The sequence below is a fragment of the Pygoscelis adeliae genome, unplaced genomic scaffold (genome assembly GCF_000699105.1).
Source record: "Pygoscelis adeliae isolate BGI_AS28 unplaced genomic scaffold, ASM69910v1 Scaffold218, whole genome shotgun sequence".
In the NCBI taxonomy this organism is placed as follows: Eukaryota; Metazoa; Chordata; class Aves; order Sphenisciformes; family Spheniscidae; genus Pygoscelis; species Pygoscelis adeliae.
Genome location: NW_008825433.1, coordinates 3,433,221 through 3,452,730, shown reverse-complemented (window position 1 = coordinate 3,452,730; position 19,510 = coordinate 3,433,221). Strand labels below are relative to the sequence as shown.

The 19,510-nt window shown below is 44.3% G+C and overlaps 1 protein-coding gene across 1 annotated transcript in view; it reads right to left on the bottom strand.

The window, feature by feature from the left end:
- Positions 1–591: 591 nt before the first annotated feature.
- The window catches only part of RSPH9 (radial spoke head 9 homolog (Chlamydomonas)), a 21,682-nt gene continuing 2,763 nt past the window's right edge, over positions 592–19,510 (bottom strand). Inside the window, exons 2-5 of the mRNA XM_009331109.1 lie at positions 19,113–19,310; positions 18,404–18,533; positions 17,696–17,842; positions 592–845 (exon numbers count right to left, since the gene is read on the bottom strand). Of these exons, the coding sequence (XP_009329384.1) occupies positions 685–845; positions 17,696–17,842; positions 18,404–18,533; positions 19,113–19,310 (636 nt within the window). The 3' untranslated portion in view covers positions 592–684. The remainder of the gene's footprint in view (positions 846–17,695; positions 17,843–18,403; positions 18,534–19,112; positions 19,311–19,510) is intronic.

Below are 19,510 nucleotides of genomic sequence, written 5' to 3'. Positions count from 1 at the left end.
TACAAAAGTTACTATGTCTTCTAGCCCAGGTAGCTCTGCTCAGTGAGCTTTACTAATGGAAAAGTCACTGGATTAAACCATTGAGATTAACCTGAATGAACACATTTTGCAAAAGACCAGGTGATGCCCACAGTTAATTTTTTTCTACAGTTTAGTGCCATGAGCTGGAAAGACCCCTCTAATTTTGGTGAAACCTAGCATGTGAAAAACAAAATACTCCCTTCGGTATGCCTTTCTAGAGTTCAGGGTTTAGTACTGATCCCTTACAGTATGCATCAGCTTTCTACTCTGACTCCAACTCTGTTTTTGTTGTCATTCATGGGTGACAGCAGGCATTCATTCATGTTGTCTCCAAATTAGTTTTTGTGTAAGCATGGTGTCTTTTTAATCAGGCAGATGGCCTAGGTTTGATTTCTGACCTAGGGCTTCACCCGTCATGGAAGAAAATGCCATTCGTTACTATCTAAAAGATCTGCCGTGACACATTACAGGGAATTCGATCTGGAGTTGAGGGAGGATTGCACACAGTGAAGTCCTAGGAAAAGAATCAGGGCCAGAGTCCAGGCACAAAAGAATCCTGCTCAAAGTGCAGAAGTTTCACACATTTATTAGAACAAGCAGTAAACAAAAATCTCCTAAGTATAAAATCTAAATGTTCTCAAGTCCTCGTCCCACACAGGAGAGTCACAGCATGAAGGGCAGATCCAAGTTCTTCTCGCCAGTGCCAAAGTAGACGTAGCCATATTGCTTGGTCATTGGGACATGGTAGAACGTCAGTCCCAGCCACAGCAGGCTCCGCAGCACCACCACAGTGCCTCCCTTCTCTAGCTGGACAGTCCAGGAGCCTGTGCGAGAACAAATGCTAATGAGTCACTGCAAAGGAGAAAGAGGCCACGTTCCTGGAGCAAACTGTCCCCGAGCTGGGAGAAGGACTGCGGTGGGTTAACAGTGCACAAGGCTGCACTGGAGTTTGTGACACCTGAAAAGAGGGAAGTCGGGGAGACCAGAAACCTTGATGCCCTTTCTTCTTTTGTCAATTCAGCATTACAGGCTGCCCTCGTTTCCAGATGTTTTGCGTCTTTCAGTTTCACACAGTAGCATATTCCCATGGCTGTGATGGTAATGTCGTATGCATCACAGGAAGGGACCCTTGGAGCTCCAGACTTGTATACTCGATCCCTAGGAGAGGCTACAGCTATTCTTGGCTGCTTCTGAGTGGGCAGCAGTTACTCTAACAAGCTCTGCCACCTACTTGGTCTAGCTAACAGCTACTGAGAGCCAAGACTAGCTATAGCAATCCTGCATAGGTATGAAATTTCTTCTTAAAATAAACTCGTAACACTAGTAGTGGGAAGAGGAAGAAGGCGCTTTCCTGCTCCAGGGAAGACCGGTTTCCCTGATGCAGCAACTGGGAAAGAGGAAGAAGAGAAAGTGAAAAGCAGGGTATTTCCTATCTCAGAGAAATTTACAGAAAACGCTAATGCTCTTCAGTCTTTCTTGGCTCCACCATTGAAGAGGATGTGCGTGGTAGGGGCAAAGGGATTAGTTTCCGCATTAATTTTGCTTTGGCTCTGCAGAGGAGGTTCAGAGCCAGTGTGAAATGCAATTTCTCCTGGATGTAAGGAGCTCTGAGCCACTGAGTATTTGTTTTGCATCTGACACGATAGCCTGGGAACAATGCCGGAGGGAAGGGGGCTGGAGCATCGGCTTGGATTCAATGCCGGAGGACAAGGAGCTGCCAGGAGAAGAAAATACCAGCTTCAGCACCAAATCAGTAATGCCTAGAGGCTACAATGTAGGGAAGAAGGTTCCCGCTGAATCTCCATCTAAAAGCAAAAGCAGCAGGCCCAAATAAAAAAAAAAATGCAGCTGGAGCTGTCAGGCTACACTGGCCTATAGTCAAGCGGTCAGCCTATCTGCACCCAAAGCCAAAATCTGCCAATTCCAGAGTAAGCAGAAAGCCCATAATGTGTTGGGCCAGTTAGACGGTATTCATCCTTGTAGATAATTTTAGGCTCATCAATTTACACTATGACTCATGCTTACTCATGTCATGGTTAGCCAGGGGAAGGGCTTTTGTGATTGCTGTCAGCTGCCAGTCCTCCCCCTCCCACTACCTTCTGACTCTTGGCCAATTTTAGTCACATCCGACAAAGGGCTGAAGGGCTTTAACACTACAAGTTCCTGCAACAGGTCGCCACAGGACATGGCCCAGGGGTTGACTGCAGCTCCTGAAGCTACTTGTTTGGCCTGCCAGCAGCTGCGAGGAAGCGCAGGCTGTTCGGCTTGCCTGGCAGCCAAGAGGCAGCAGCTAGCTGGGCAATCTCTGTTTGCCTAGCTTTGGGCTCTTGCACGCTCGCTTGCAGTACGTGTAGTCTCTTACGCAGTTCATGGCAAACTACAGTAGTTGAGGGCTTGAGGGAGGAGGGAAGTTGCGGGGAAACGTATGTATGATGTTTGCAGAATCAGAAAGGAGCAACACAATTCAAAGCCCTGCAAAACCAGGTGTCGCGAGTTGTGCTGCTCTCCTGTTACCTCTCTCTTCTCTTTGTATTTCTGTACTTTTCAAAAGTTTCTTGGACACCATTGTTTCCCCTGTCTCCTTCAGTAGCAAGTTCCACAGGTTTGTTATATCATAATATGCACAACATCAGTCCTGTGTCATCTTTGATCCGTTACCTTTCAAAGTACCCTCTTCAGTTATGTGCAAACATGGAACTAAATGAACAGCAAGAACCCCTACCTTCCATGACAGTCACTGAACTTTCTGACAAACGGACTCTGGCTGCAGGATAGAAGTACAAAGGAGACATTCACAGTCTTTAAAGACTCGGGTGTTTTCTGCACTGGAGAACTTACTTCTGACTCACTCAGCTCCATGTTTCCCACAAAAGACAAACAGCTGGAATCGCAGTAAAGCAAAGTGCTACTTAATATAGGGCAGGATCAGTACAGGTGTGTGCCATCTTTTCACCTTCCTTGCACTGTGACATTCTTTGTGCAGGTCCTACTTAAAATATGAGCTAGTGTCTTCACAAGCGGTGGTTTCACATACAAGACAGCCCCAATCTCCCATACAGTCTCTCCAGTGCCACTCATATGGACACAAACTGGACTGGATCTTTGTCATACCTGGAGTAAAAACACATATTATGGTTCAGCCACTGGGATTACAAATTCTGACTGACTGACTGGGTCTCCAACAAAATCTGCATGTTCTTAAGAAACTTCACTACTTGGATAGCATGGAAACCCAGATGATGAACACTTCACTACAAGGCAGATCATCCAGTGGCTGAAGCACTGCAGCCATCTGCTGTCAAAGGACAAGCTTTCAAACAGAGTTTCTTGAACTTTGCCGCTCCAAGTTTTCAGCACTTGCTAGTGGCAGTAGCTAGACTATGCATAGGGGTGTTGAGCAACACGTGGCAAGTAAATAGGTCTGAATGTAATTGTGACAAATAACTTTTTCCATTTCTCCTTTGAACACTGAACTGACTTCGCTTTCAGTGCAGGATTCTTGCAGCTTGAACTTGCAGAAATGATCTGCAAGCCCTTCATCCAAATACTGGTGGTTCTTGCTGCAGCTTTACACATTGGTTTGCAGGGGGGACTGTAAATTTTTGGAAGAGTTTCTCTGACAAAAAGATAATGGAATGAGGAACTCTCATTGTCTTTGATTTAGGACCAGTCCTCTAAGAAGCAAGTCTGTCAAGAATAGGTCTGTGCCTTGCCTGGCTGGGTGGTGAAACCCTGTAGGGATTATCTAGTTTGCTAATGCCTCCCAACATACTGGAAGCATCCAGCAGCCTGGGTACATGTGATAGCTTGTATATGTATGTTCATGTACACAGATGAACCCTCTGCCCCAAACTATTTACAAAGAACAAAAAGAAATGCCTGGAGCATGACAAATGGGAAAGGTAAGAGGGAAAACAGGGATATTAATGCTCTCAGGAACCGTATCTGGATTCAGACTTCTTTTTGTTGGACAAATTTGCAGAGAAGGTAGAGTTTGACTCGATTAAATCCCCAATCTATGCTCTGGGGCAATACAGTACATGGATCCATTATCTCCTCAGCACATTTACCCAGTGTCACACAAGGCTTATCAACCTCTGCAGAGTATTCATCAGCAGTTAACTGCTGATCAAAGGAACTTCCCATGCACCTTCACACCTGTCAGAAATGGACAGATGTAATTGAAGACAGCTCCATTCACTTTTATGCTAGATCTCTGAAGGCTGTGATGTGCAGCTGCTTCATTTCCCTACTGTCTGTCCAAGCTGCAAACTCTCACAGTGCTCAAATTTGTCATTTCATAAATGTGAGACCTTTGGGGAATATCAAGTTGTTACACTTTCCAGCTCTTCTCTGATCCTTGACTCTGCATCTAGTTCTATGCAAATATGGACAATAAAGTTCTGCTGATGCTGCATAAGTCTTCCTGTGAAATGAGGACCTGAACAAAACAAGCAGGTTACCTAAGGGCAATCCCAACTGGACTGACACAACATAGGTTGAGGACAGGTAAAACTGTAAGAAACTGCCTGAAACTGTAATGTCATTTTCACTCGGATCCTGTTTTCAGCCAGAATGATGATTAGTCATAGAGCTGCTCTTTATTCTGCAGAGCCAAACAGCAGCAGCAGTGCCACCTTCCATCTTTTACTAACAAGATACTGGGGACATTTTTCTAACCCAGCTATCAAAGGTGATCTATTCAGTATACTTTTCCAGGCTGGACTTCTGCAACACACAAAACCCATTCAGAAACTGCATGCGATACACAATGCTGGTGTCTGCCTTCTAAGAAGACATCACATTAAAGTTCTGGAACCTATCTGCTTATTTTGGTCCTTTTCTTTAAAGGAAGAAATTAGGGCCCGTTATCTCAGTACTTATTTTTTTCCATATCTCACCACATTAGTAGCATTTGAGAAAATGGCCCAGAAAACAAAATTAATATTTGAACTCATGAGACATGGAGAAAGTTGTTCTCCTTGAAAGATCCAAGACAATTGTATTCTCTTCCATCACAGCTCAAATCTCACAATCTTCAAACAACAAGATGCTTTTTCAGGCCCACCTTTCTTGTAGGAGTTTGAAATAACGATGTCATAAATCACTCTAAAAGTACTTTAATCAGCAGCTAATGAAAAGTATGAAATAATAGCTTAAAATGAATATGCCTTCTTTCCTCCCTCAAGAGAAAGCCTTAGAAATGCATTTAATAATACAATATAAAAAGGGATGAGGAGAATTATGAAAACTAAATGCTGCTTTTATCCTTTTTTTTCTTTTTCTTTTTTTAAACTTCACTGCTATTACAAATGGTTCTGGAGTAAAATCATTGCATAGGTAGTAGCTCTGTATTACTATAAAAATGCAGAAGCAGGATGCTGGGTTCAAATCCTTTCTAACATTGGCTCAGAATATCCCATGGCACTCCCTGTGCTCATCGTTGCCCCTGTGTCAGACAACATGTCTCTTAGTGGGAGGCTGGGAAGCTCAGAGCATCAGTCTGTAAGGTACACAAAAACTCCCAGGTAAAAGTTGTCAGGAAAAAAAATTAAAAATTATTATTATTTGGATTGGAGGGAATACAACTAGAACTAGGAGACAGTAAGTAAAAGCTGACTTTCCTAGAGTTAAATACTGATTTTGACTTGCATCTACATGTGAGCTGTGGCCTGTATTGTCCCTAAATCAGGTAGCAGAATCACCTTCACTCATCATGCAAAGCTCGCTGAGGTGCAGAGAACTGGAGGTCATTGCTCTCATGCTAGAGATTTCTCACAGTAACACTGCTCTGGTGAGGTTTCCATTCTTCAAAATACATTTTTTTAAAAGAGCAAGTTAATTCTTAAGCTGCACCCAGCAAACCTAAGGAAGCCAAGCACTGTCTGTGCTGAAACTATTGCCTGTTGCTGCTCCAGAAGGGAAGGGAGGGAGCTGCTGTGTGGGAGGAAAGAGCATGGGAAACATATCCGCTGGATGAAGATCTGGAGCTTCCTATTCCCTCTTTGGATCAGGCTTCAGCCTCCACCCCTCCAAACACAGGCAGGAATTCTGAGGAGTTCCTTACATCTTTCCCAAACAAGAAAGTGCTTTGAAGATCCTGATGCTCACCCACTGTTAAACCACTGCCTTTTTTATGGCCCTTCAACAGCTGCCAGGACACCAGGGCTGAATTTCAAGTGTGAACCTCCTCCTCAGCTGCTTCTTCCTTTCCAGTCACCAATAGAAATCCCTGTCTCATCCCCCATGTCTGTCTCAGCCACAGGCTGAATCTTGTAATTCACAGAGGCAATAGGGTGCATGAGACATTAGCTTTTAAACAAAAGCCTTTTAAGAGGGCTGTTTGCAGAAGAACTTTCCTGCCGTAACTGGTCCACTTTCAGTATGACCTCTCATAACATTGCTGCTTTGGAGGTGATTCAGCAATGCTTCATTTCAGTGCAAGCTTGAGAAGAAACAGCTTTAAAAGCTAGACAGCCCGATACAGAGGCTCCATGTCGCAAAAGCTCACAGAGGGTCATAAAAGTGACATTATCAATTCCTCTTCAAAGGAGGAAATGTCTCAAGGGAAAAGCAGCTACAGCATGATTGCACTTACCGTTAACACAATATGCTGCCACAAGAGCAGGTTATAACAGATCTTGCTGCAGTCAGTCCTGAGTGAGAGTGAAGTACTGAGTTAGAGGACAAATATTAACACCCAGAGAGGGGCAACAAAACCGTTTCCCTTTCCAAAAGCAGCCGCTGCTTGGCTGCATGACCCCAAGCACTTAGTTCTGACAAAGCTACACGACACCCGTGGGATTTAGCTTCCATTTCCCTCCAACAGAAAATCCTACACTGGGAAGAGCTTCCTACTTCTAATTTGCTGTCTGTAGGGAACAAAGACAAATTGCAAAGCAGAGCAGCTGTAAGGAAAGGTCACTGTGCTCTGGCTCTCAACAAATTTCGTCACACGGACATTTCACGCACAGCCCACCAGCCATAAGGACACATCCAAACACTCTTATGTGGGGCTCAAACTCCTTCATGCCACTTAATGGCTGCAAACTAAATCTCTCTCATTTGCTTGACACACCACCTGCACCCCATATGTTAACACTGCTGTCAATATTTCCAATTCCCCATATAACTATTTAATAATAATTAAATGAAAACACAGACTGGTTGCAGGTTCAGTACTATTTTAAAAAGCCACCAGAGCCAGGAAAGCACAGCTTACAGTCAGTCAGATGCTGCCAAGCAGTTCTTGCGTGGTCCTAATGCCTGCCACATCTTTGACACACAAATACAACAGTGCCCAAACCTCAAAGTAAAATCATCTTACTTCAGAGGCTTTTTCTCTCCATTATCCTCTCCCACTGGGGATGCCTCTGCAGCACAAATGATTAAGACAGGCCTGGGCCTTCCGTTTACACACAAAGTACCTGTTTCTTGCTGACAAAGAAGACTCGGGGATTGCAATGTTGTCCCAGATGCACAGTATTCAGGTGCCTCCAAGTACTGGGTGAAATTCAGGCCATACTTAGACATCTGACAACAGTGCTACTTAATCCAGTTGAAGCAGCTTCTGCCCTCAAACTCTTACTCCCCCCCTCATCACTCTTCCATCATAGAGACCACAGAAGTGTTTATTTACTGCTCAGTGAACCAGGTCAGGGAAACGATCTGGCTGAAAAATAGTCCAGCCAAAAATAAAGTTATTTTTCCAGCTGGAATCTGGCTGCACAGCCAGCAATGCCAACACAAAAGAAGGGACAATACACAGACATAAATGAGCAGCAAAGGATGGGAAGGACTGAAAAAGCTAGCACAGGAGTAATACAGATCAAATTACAGCCTCCCTTATAGCCCAATTAGTTTGCCCTTTAGTCCTAAATCCACCTGATAATTAGAACAGAGCTAGAATCCTTTTCACTATTTTTTTTTTGTTAAGAAAAAGATGCGGACTTTGCACAGAAAGCATCCAGAACAAAGATTTGGAATGGGGCTGTGCACTAGAGGAAACAGCAAGACAATATGCAATCAAAACTTACAAGGAGTAGGAACAACTGATTAAAATCCCTGCTATTTGGATTCTGACAACAATACAGATCATTGTATCTTGGGTCTTCCGTCGTAAATTTAGAAGTCTCTCAGAGTGGCAAAGTACCCTCCTTCCAAAGCACAGGTTTATGCTGGATCCCGTCACACTCCATATTTCTTGTTCAGCTGGTCGCTGTGGAAACGTTTTTGGAGCGTGCCAGGAGTCACGTAGCATCTACCTGGGGAGCCCCTGCATTAATCCGTCACCTTCGTGGGCTTCTGTGAGCCCATTGGTTGGTAGGAAGAAAAAGAAGGAGTCTCTTGCCCCTCCCTGCTCTGAATGAAAGACGCTTCCTCTAAATCTTGCTACAGGATTTCAGGCTCAATTCAGCTTCTTTGGGGCTTTTGTCACCAAACAAATGTGATGTCTTTGAAAGAAAGATTAACAGTTTGATGAAAGGATGCAATGGACAGCTTTGTTCTAGCCTGCTTCCCCCTAGAGCTTTCGGTCACTGTCACTTTCTTACCCACGGGAGAATATCTGTCTGACTCTCAGAGGAGATTATGGCCACCTTGTAAGATTTTGCCTCTCCTGATAACAAAGCACGGCCACTTTGAGGAGGTGATAATGATGAACAGGGGCTGGATTAGGGGCAAAGAACCTCACATTGATCTCTGAATTCTGAGAGAACACAAAGCAGTCGATGCTGGGATTCAAAACGCACCGAATGCTTAGAGCACATCCAATTCACTCTCCTGCAGGAGGGGCAAGGCTACAAGCCCTGTCAGTCCCCCAGTTGTACTTCTTACCTCATCGTCAAATCAGCAGGACTAGTTAAAAGGGCTTAGGACAAGGAACAGATGGCATGGATTATAAACCGTCGATGTTTTCATACTAAACTAGATACAAATTCTGGCCCAAATTACCTGAAGAGTTTACCAGTTTCTGAGAAGACTGTCACACTGAGCATATCCACATAGCACAGTGCAGTTGTGTTGATATTCAACCTAATTCTGAACACTAACAGATGGCTAAGCATCTTCTAGTGCCTGGGATAGCCTAGCTATCCCTGCAGAGCACAACTGCTGTACAAATATACCCATAGATGAACTGTCCCTTGTCCTTTTCCCTCTACACACAGCCACACACTCCTTCAGCACGCAGAATTTCAATCCGTATGGTATCTGTGTACAGTAAAACAAGACAATGCCCGTTGTCTTCCTCCCTGCAAAAGTTCTATGGCCAAAGGAGCAGCAAACAGCAAAGCAAAACTGTACACAGGGCTGGCACCAATGCCAACTGCTGCGCGGGCAGGAGCTGCCACTCCTTACGTGGAGCCCCTTCAGAAAGAGATCACTCCTAGCAAAAGCTGACCTCATTCTGACTTCAGTGACACACAGACTGCCCTAGGCTTTCCCCTGCAAGTAATTTTTCATCATTCCCTAGAGAAAGGGTTAGGCCAAGGCTGACTGATGCGGTGATAAACTACAACTTCTGGTTCTAAGAGGCTTTACCAGCATTTCCCATCAGTTCAGCAAGAAGTTCATCTCCTTTTCATGCCCAATGAACCAGGAACTGAAATGGAGACAGGGTGGGCAATGATTTCTTTTACTGAGGAGGAAAAAACTTTAAATACAATCCCTGGAAAGTTGCTACGAAGACTCTGCTTCTGTCCTCATTCTTTCACTGCAGCAGTCAGGAGGGCGAAAGACTCCACCACAGCTCTCAGTTGATGGGCAGCCCTGCTCCAGTATAAACTCATCCAAGACCTCTGACTAAACAACACCCCTGAGGTGATACAGACCTAGGACCCAAAAGCAGTGAATGCACTGCTTTATTACCCATAGACACAAAGCCCAAGAAAAACAGACTCCTTTCCAGAAATCGAGGCAGACCATGGACAGCCAGTCAAAAGGTCTAATGCTAGCTGGCTCTGGAGTCCTCCTGCTGTGCTGCCACGTGAGAGGTTCCAGTCTGATCTTGAACTCCTGAGCTGGCAGCGCCACAGCTGTAGGAGGGACAACATCTTTTATTGCTCCAAGGCAGCTCTCTTGGGTCACTGCAGGAGTGGCCTTAACAGCCTCTAAAGGCTCCCCAGTCCACACATCACTAGCAAAAATGAAGTGTCTCTACTTTTGAAGGATGTAGGAGACATGCTTATGCATTTGTGTATGGCCATTACATGCCTGTGATAGCTAAGGAGGCTAAGAAAGCTATTGAAAAGTGCAGTGACCATTCCAGAAATTGCCTAAGCTTGGAAGGGACAGCGTCTTCTCCATACCTACAGTTCAGGAGGTCAGTATACCACAGTCTGGGAACTCAGGCCTTATCTTCTCCTCAATCCGATGCTCTTCTTGGTGCTTTTCTTTCTCATTTTACTTTTCTGTGGTTTCCTTTTCTGTGCTCAGCACTGACAATGCTGGCACCATAGTGCGCCCTGCTGGAAGGTAGCAGCTACGGCCATCCTAGAATTATTTCTAGGGATGGCTGACTTCAGTTTTAACAGAGACATTCAGGTATCAATGCTTTAACTAATAACCCACTGAACCAGCTATTCGGTTCGATTCCCACATCTGAAAGCCGATTGTTCTGATGCACACTAATCTGTTTTACTCTTTCTGTACCACTGTGTTATAAAGCTTGTTTGTCAAAACCACTTGTATAAATGTCAGGTAACTCCATGGGATACTGTAGCTCAGTTTCACACATTCACCAAGCCTAAGGATCACCTCTCCTAACCAGGAGCAAGGGTAGCTGTGAGCCACACTAGGTATTTCGGTCTACATTTTGGCTACCTCTTTTTACCCTTGCTAACACGAAGCACTGCCCTCTCATTCATTAGGGGTCTTTCAGTTTGGATTTCAGTGAGACAGCTTGAAAAGCCTTGTCCCCGTGTGGCTCTTGGCAGGCTAAGAAGTAAAGTGCTCTTGCTCTCAGCTTTCACAGAGCTGGGGAGGTGCTGCTTATTGTTAAGCAATGAAAGGGGAGGGCTCAGGTCACATCTGTGAAATGTCAGTGGAGAAGGGAGGCTGGGTGAAAGTAGGTGGCCAGCACAGCATAGCACTTTGCTGGATTTTGCAAGGCCACTGGGGAGATAGGCAGCCATTTGTCTTAGAGCCCTGATAACGGACCAACTTGCTCTCTGCTGGCTAGCTGGGGGTTGTAAATACCTCTGCAGACACAGACTCTTCAAATGGCTGGAGACGGAGGCTGATAGGGGATTAATCGCCTGGAGGGGGGGTCGAAAGGGAGTTAATTAGCTGTGTTAATGCATGGAGATAAAGCAGGTTTGTGTCTCTTGGTCTTCTTCCTTCCAGTACCTGGGCTTTTGGGGCAGTCAAGATGAGGCTACCAAAATAGTCTTTGAGAGTGGCCAAAGGAAAGTATCTCCCACTTAGAAATGCAACCTCTCCATCTTCAAGGACTCATTAAGCACCAGCTTTTGCTAAACTGATAAAGAGCATGCTAAAGAAGCTCAGAGGACAGGAGGTTAGTGTTCTAACCCAGGCTACTGTTAAGCAAGTTTACAGGAAGGCTAGTGCCCAAAGTATTCAGTCAGGGAAACAGCCATAAATCCTTTTGTCTGTAATGCTGTATAAGGAATGCTCCAAAAACACTGCACATTTGGGTGAAGAAATAGAGCTACAGGCTGCATGACTGTCATCTCCACAGTCAAAATGGTAAAGGAGCTGAAATGATCTTCTGTCTAGGCACTTCTCCCCTTCCTTTAGCCGAATCTTGAAACAGCAAGTGGACAAGACTCGCCATGATCCACCCTGCTACTGTATACCCATTCAGAATGCTGCTAAAAAATCTCTCCCAGCATTACAGAGTCAGCAACTACATCTGAGGGGTCTTGGCTCCTCAATTCATCCTCCACAATGGACAGCGATAAGTCAGGAAACTCCTCAGCCCTCTTTTGAGCCCTCCTGCATCATAGTTCAGGAAGCAAAGCCAGCGGTACTCCCAAGTCCTGCGCTTAAAGTCACTGTCTCAGGAACCCACTGTGGTATTTGTGTTATTGTCACTGACAATGAAGAAGCCTGAGCTAAATATCACCCTCCACAGCTGTCATCAAGTTTACAGCCAGGCGTACCAGGAAATCATCCGTTCTGGACTCCTGCATACCACTGCCCATTAAATCGAACTCAGTTACTCATGTCTGGGACTAGCAACTTGTATTCACATTTGGCTAAAACACAGTTCCCAGGAAGACATTCAGCATGATGCCAAGATAGCAACAAACACAGACTCATCCATTGCCCTTGCTAGCTGGTAATCATTTCACTGTTAAAATTTGTACCTAATTTTTCATTTTAGTTTTTCTGGCTATAATTTTCAGCTGCTGGTTCCTGTTATGCCTTTCTCTGCTATACTAAATAGATCTTCAGTACCCAACACTTAAACTCCATGGAGTATTTACACAGTGTAATACAGTCATTCTCATGTTCTTTTCCGAAGATAAACAGATTGAACTGTTTATGTCTCTCATCAGGCCTTGAATCATTTTGTGGCTCTTTTCTGCAACTCTCCAGTTTTGCAACATGCAGTAATCCAGTTCTGATTCCATTAACAGTATATGCAAAAGTAAAGTCACCTCCCTGTTCCTATTTGCTATGCCCTTGTTTATACATCTACAGCTCAAATTAGCCTTTTAAGTCTCAGGATCAGACTGGGAGCTGATGTTCAGTGGGTTGTGCCTGGATTTCCTTTCAGAGCCACAGCTTCCAGAATACAAGTCTGGCTTCCAGTCCCTGCCCTTAGATAGGTGATTTTGCAGGTAGCTACATCAAAACGTAGTTTAAGCAAGCCAAGTTTGCCAGATCTCTGTAGCCGTCTTGCCCTTGTCATTATTTATCTCTCTACCAATCCCTTCTAGATCATTTATAAATAAGTTGAAAAATATCAGTTCTGGCACTGGTTCCAGCTGAAGCCTCTTCTGACCCCTTCCAGAAATACACCCATTCAGTGATTTCTGAATCACAACTAATCAAGATCAGTTTAAGTTAATCCCAGCAATGCTGGGATTTATTAAAGGTTAGCATCGTAAGTATTCTACAAGTCTCCTGAGATAATGATTTCAGGAGTAACTTACCTGGCTCTGCCATTTTCATTTTCTGATGAACATAAAAGGTTGCCTAACTCTATCCTCCCTTCGCAAATAGTCTGAAAACTGTTTGAAACAGTATTTTATTGTCTTCATTTGATGTGAGTCCATATTCTTTCCAAAAACAAACCAGAAAAAAATTATTGAGCATATCTGCCCTTCCACATTCTTATCAGCCTTTTTACCATCACCATTTAGTGACAGTTTCCAGTACCATTACTATGCTTTCTTTTCCTCTCAATATACTTGAAAAAATCCTCCTTACAGTTGTCATGGATTACTCCAGGTTATCCTGGCTTCCTTTGTCATTTTCTACTCATTATCAACTCCAATTTATATCAATCAAATTGTTCACAACTTTCTGCCTTTCCTTTTGTATTGCTTTTTTTTTTTAAATTCTAATTCCTACTTTTACTCCACCAGTGAACTGTGGTAGGCTTTCAGCCAAAAGCAGCTATTTCTTGACTGGGAGTCATGACTTTTGAATAAACTCTTCTCATAGAAATCCTATTTCCACTCATATCTTTTCCTATCCACATTTTTCTTTCCCTTTGCCTCTCACATACCTCCCCTCCTGCATTAGTTTTTAGCAGTGCCCTGTTGGTGTCCCTTATCTCCATATCAAAGTGATCTGAGTCAGTAACCTGTAACAAACCTTCAGAGTCAAGTTATTGCTTTTCTGAACTGTAGTTTGAAAGCACCGAAGAACTGAATTCTCCATCCCCTATTTTACTTCCTCCCAAACTTTCCATTCTACACTAGTACCTTGGGCTTTCTCCCATCCCCATCCTTGCAGAATGTAGCGTTGCCTGGTCTGATACCATGATCACAGTAAAATCATCCTTTCCCCTTCATTTTCACTTTCCCCATCATGCCAATGCCTGAAAAGTGACTATTATTTCATATCTACACAACATTGGGTCATCAAGTGAAACTGCTGTAGGCATGCTAGGAATTATTGCTATTTGCTTTGCCATTCCATTATCTACAAGCACACGTAAAACTGCCACAGCTCTAGTTCCTGAAATGCTATCACCCAGGGTGCCAAACCCCATGCAGCAGAAAGGACCAGGCTGGCAATCTGCCAGCAGCTGAAAGGCTACATCTAATTGTGCATAAAGTTGAGCAGATTGTCTGCTTAGACTAGAGCAAACAAGCTTATCTTTAATGCAGACATATGGCCAGCAAAACCTACAGATCCCAGCATGCAACATTCTAGCCAGCTGGCCATTTGGATCAGAATGAAGCATTACACAATCTGATACTGTGGTGACAGATCAGTATTGCAACCCCTCCATGTTCAAAAATCATGAGTCAGGCCACTCGAATTCAGGAGTTTGGCTCAGAGAGCTGGAGACTTTGAAGAGGATAAACTGATTGAATTTGCTTTTGAGACATGGTTCACATTCTCCCACTTTTCTCTACAATCATTAAAAAAATGTATTTTTTTAATAAAAGCTAAGTTGTACAGTCACTTGCCTCTGGGAGCTGAGACACCAAGAAAAAACAGACTCACAGTATGATTAGGGGAGGAGCAGCAACATATTCTGAACTCATAAAGTGCACAAATAACCTGATAGACACACAGACAGAATCTGGAACCTGCAATCACCACAGATATCACTGGTAAAGATAAGGGTGGCAGACAGTTTTGTTACAAAATTCCAAGTTTTCCAATCTTGCACTAAACTCTCAGCTTTTACCATTGTTTCCTTTATTCAACCCGGTTTTAACTTCCTTTCTTCCCACCTCTCAGCTGTCATATAAAATGTTCTCTCTGCCTCCAACTTTCCATTCTGTAAGACACCTCTGCTCTCCTATAATGACACACCATACATTTTATGACAGTTACCCCCTTGACAGCCATCACAGATGCTCAGTCTCCAAGTGATAAGGAAACTATTCCAACTCAGTTGTTACTTTTAGACAGGTTAAAATCAGCCCTTAATCTCAGTCCTGTTCTTTAGGTCTTTTAAGATGCTAGGGAAACTCTAGCCAATGCAGGCTGGGAGGGGAGCATTACTCAGATGTCACTCACCTTCAGTCCACTTTTTGTGTATTTGTTGAGGGCAGAGACAATTCTGGCTTCAGCCACAATTCTAGATGCAATAGATTTGGGAATTCCTACTTCTGCTCTGACAATAACTGTTCAAGAGAGGATCTAACCAGGAAAGGTGAGAAAAGCTTCAGGTCAAAATGAGGGGATTTGCCAGAGCTATGAACAACATGTCAGGAAACAGAAAAAGCACTGTCTGCTCTGGGTCAGGACCAACATGCACTGGCAGAGTTGAAGGAAGGCAATCCAAGAACCAAAGCTTGAGTGCCTTGCAGCCAGGAGTGATTGACTTTGGCAGAGCCATGCTGATAAAATCAGCAGAAAGCCTGTGTCTGCCCTCTGTTCTTTTTTTTCCCCACAGTTTCACAAGCAACCAGTACTTTAGGCAACCTGAATGCTTGTTAAAGGGGGGTGGGTTGATCTTTCTTTAATGTCAAAGCTCCTATCTGCATGTGATAGAGTGCAATTAGAGAGGCTACATGCCTTGCTGATCCTGTAACCAGTTCCTGTCTTACTTCCTTCGCCTGACAAGCTCATTCCATCAATCCCCAGGTTCAGTCCAAAAAAGAGCAGGACAATACAGCCAGAGCTGCACAGGCACCATGATGAATTTTCTCCTCTTCCATTAAGAAGCACTCAGCTGCACTTGAGCTCAGGTAGTCTTTGAGAGGTAACTTTTTTTGAGGAGACTGAGATCTGCACTAACAGCAACAACCTCCCGGGAAGGGGGCAAAGGTTCACGCTTACACAGACCTCAGGTTGCCACAGGAAGACAAACGTGACAGTGGCACAACTGAGCCCCACTTTGTATCTGCCACTGGGTAAAATACAGCTACAAGTCAAATTTGATTTAAAGACTTCAACAGAACTGCCATCGTGTCTAACACACAGCATGACCTGCCAGTTGCCTCGTCCCTTGAACTAGATACGAAACACTGCAGAATGATATCTGTAATCTTTCAAAGGTGCCATTCTCCATCACAGCTGAAGGTGGCTGAAAGCAACTCTGTGATGCAAATTAGCCTTCAGGCTCTTAGCCCTCAGTGCCTGCTTTCTAGTGGAAACATAGAAAGCATGGCAGATTTATGTCCTGCTGCAGTGGCTCTGTGGTTTCAGGCCTCACAAAATTAAAATCTCCCTACCACAAACCCTAGAAAAAAAGAGGGGGGAAAAAAATGCAAACAGTAACAACGCCTGAACTAGCATACCAAACTGCAGCTAAAATTTTCTTAGGAGGTATCTAGGACCTAACCTGCCTTGCAATACTCTTTTTTGAGTCAAGAGGGCCAATTCAATGAGCCAGTGTGTGTAAAAATGTGCGGTCTCTCCAGACTACACTTTGAGGAAATGACTGCAGCAAAGACACTCTCAGTAAGTTAAACAATGGTTTAGATTTTAGTGCTGTTCACGCTCTGAACAGTCAAAAATGTTCAGAATTCAGGCAGGAGTTCACTAGGTTCATTCTCAGTTCTTTTTTGCCAAAGGAAAGATTGGCAGACAGACAGACAGACAGATAGATGGATGATAGATAGATGGATGACAAAGTCTGAAAAGCTATTTACAGCACTGGCAATTCACTGTCCTTCCAGCCAATTCCATCTGGCACAGGACGCCTACTATCCTATCCTGCTACTCCAGGATAGGAATAAAATAGCAAACCTAAGTTCTGATTGTGTCCCAAGAATATTTCTAGACAGCAAGATGTGGAAATGCTTGGCCCAATCTGAAAAATGCAGCAAATCAGCAAAAAGCAGTTAGAAACAAATAACAAGCAGGTTAAAATCAGCCCTTAAAATATCCTCCCATCTCTTTAGAGAAATATCCTGCCAGAGGAATCCTTGGAAGAGGCTTTAAATACATTTAACAGTTGTCCAGCAGAACCGTAGAGATGTGAACTGAAGATACATTCCAGCATGCACGTCTTCCTTTCTCCTTCCACAGTGTGTAATTCTGGTAGAGTACAGATTATTCCACACTACAGCATTTCTAACACAGTTTATCAAAGGAAAGTTTGAATTCAGCCTCTCGGAGATACCAGCTCCATGTTAATGAGAGCCCATTTAGATAAAGAAGAGCAATACTGGGTGGAGCAAGAGGTGTGAAATGCTTCAAACCACATAAATTCCCTCTATCACTGGTGGAGTTCTCTCTCCTGGTAGGGACACCAGCTATCACAAGCTTTACAGAAGTCAGGAGGGAATGTGGCACTCAGGCAGAGGGGGTAACTGCTGATGTGCTCAGATCTGTTGTGAGGATGTGACAGGCCTGGTACACTTACATCTTACCACTGTAAGCATTTATAATTGCTTAAAAAGGGAATTAAGTACAACACTTACAACATTAAAGGACAAAGTTCCCTTAATTTGCAGGAACTTCTCCCAAGCACACCAATGCCACAGTAACACACGCCTTGTCACCTCGGCATTTCCTAAGCTACTTGGACTGCCTTCCCTTTCATTGTATCTCTTGATTCTGCCACCTTTACCTTGTGGGATATCATGCTCCAGAGAGTCTAGAAAGTCAGTGGATGGGTCCAGGTCAGCCTTTTCCAGCAGGGTTTTATTCTTCAGGTTAACAGGCTCGGTAAAATGGAAATAGGAACTTAACTTTTTTGCCTCCGTCAAAGAAAGACCTGCAAACAGTCATTGGTGACCATTAATACAGTGAGCTGGGCTAACATACATTATACCATCGAATGTCATATTGTTTCTCTAACACCCACAGCACAGGACAGAATCACAATCTTTCTCCAACGGACTCCACAGAAGACCAAAGACTTGCCAGATATGGGCGGCAGTACTCCCTGATGCTGTGCATTACAGACCATGCTAACTGCAGTCCCAGATAAGCAATGGGCATGAGTTGAGACCAACTCTCTGTGCCCATTTGGTTGCATCCTACCTCTAGATGGAGAGTTCACTGCAGCTATAATTGCTAAACACTGACATAAACTATACACAGACAAATGAAACTACAGGTTTAATGACTCAGAGCCATTACTGACTCTCCTCCCACCTTCCAGAGTTGAATCATGCACCTGAACTTTAGTGGCATTGGATTGTCTCCTCCCTGTTCATCTTACCCAAGATAAAAATAAACCTGAAATCAAAACATCAGCTAGAGAAAGTCATCTTAATTTACAGCCTTTATGATCAAAGTACAGTTGATCCTGATAAAGACAATGAGAATTTACCTTCAAAGTTTCTGTTTTCACGCACAGACCCAAGAGGAGTCTTCAAAAATGCCCCCCGGGGGATGATACCAACTGCTCTGTCTATCTGTTCTATCGTAGCTACGAGGCGGGACTCCTCCTTGATCATGGGCTTTAAAGAAAAATAGGCAAATTTTAAAGGCAGGGCTTTCCTTGTTGTCATTTCTGAAAATAAAACTCGAGGTGACAATAGAAACAACAAGAGACTCATCAGCTTGGAGCCCGATGGCACTAAGAGGAGGACCACAAATCGGACATTCTTCTCATAAGAAGAGAAGCAGGAGCAGACAGTGTAGATTCACCAGAGAATTAACTGTTCCTCCCTTCATCCATCCTTTCCTCCTTCTCAATTAAGCTACTTATGACTTGTCTATTCTGTCATAAAGAATGGTATCTGCAGTTCCTATGTAAAGCTTCAGACACTGCAGTGAGGATCTGTACCAATTGTGCATAATAAAACATAAAGGAGAAAGAGTATTTCTCAGCTGTGTCTAACTCCAGGAGTAACTGAAGCAAGAGTTCAATCAAGAAGCCATTGCTACACAATGACAGTGAAGAGGAAATTGTATATATTCTGCCTGAGCACAGGCTCAGGCTGCTTATTACAAACAAGGAGGAGGAGCCACCACCTGTCCAGTGTGAGGGGTACAACTGTAGCGAAGAGAGTTCGAAAGTGTTTTGCTGTATTTACCTCCTTACCATCTTCAAACAATCTTTCAGCATCTTCTGCATTTATCTCAGTGTACTCGTACTCAAAAGAAGGATCCCCCTGGAAACGGCCCTTCAGCTGCTCAGCCTGCGCAACCATTTCCTCGGTCGCTGGTGGCAGGAGGCTCCATTCCACGCAGTTCAAGCTGCCAGCGACAAGCACGACACAGGCCCGGGCCCGCTGAAGCACAGGGCTCGATGCAGCCTTGCCAGGCCCCTCAGGGGCACAGCGAGGCTCCCTCCAGGAGAGCTGGGCAGCCCCCTCCGACCCCCCCACTCCCTCTCTTCTCCCCCCCAGCCCCCAAACCGGCCTCCCGAGGCCGTTTAGGGGTCCCCGGTCCCACCTCCCCAGGGAGGTCCCCGTCCCCTGCACGGCGCGGC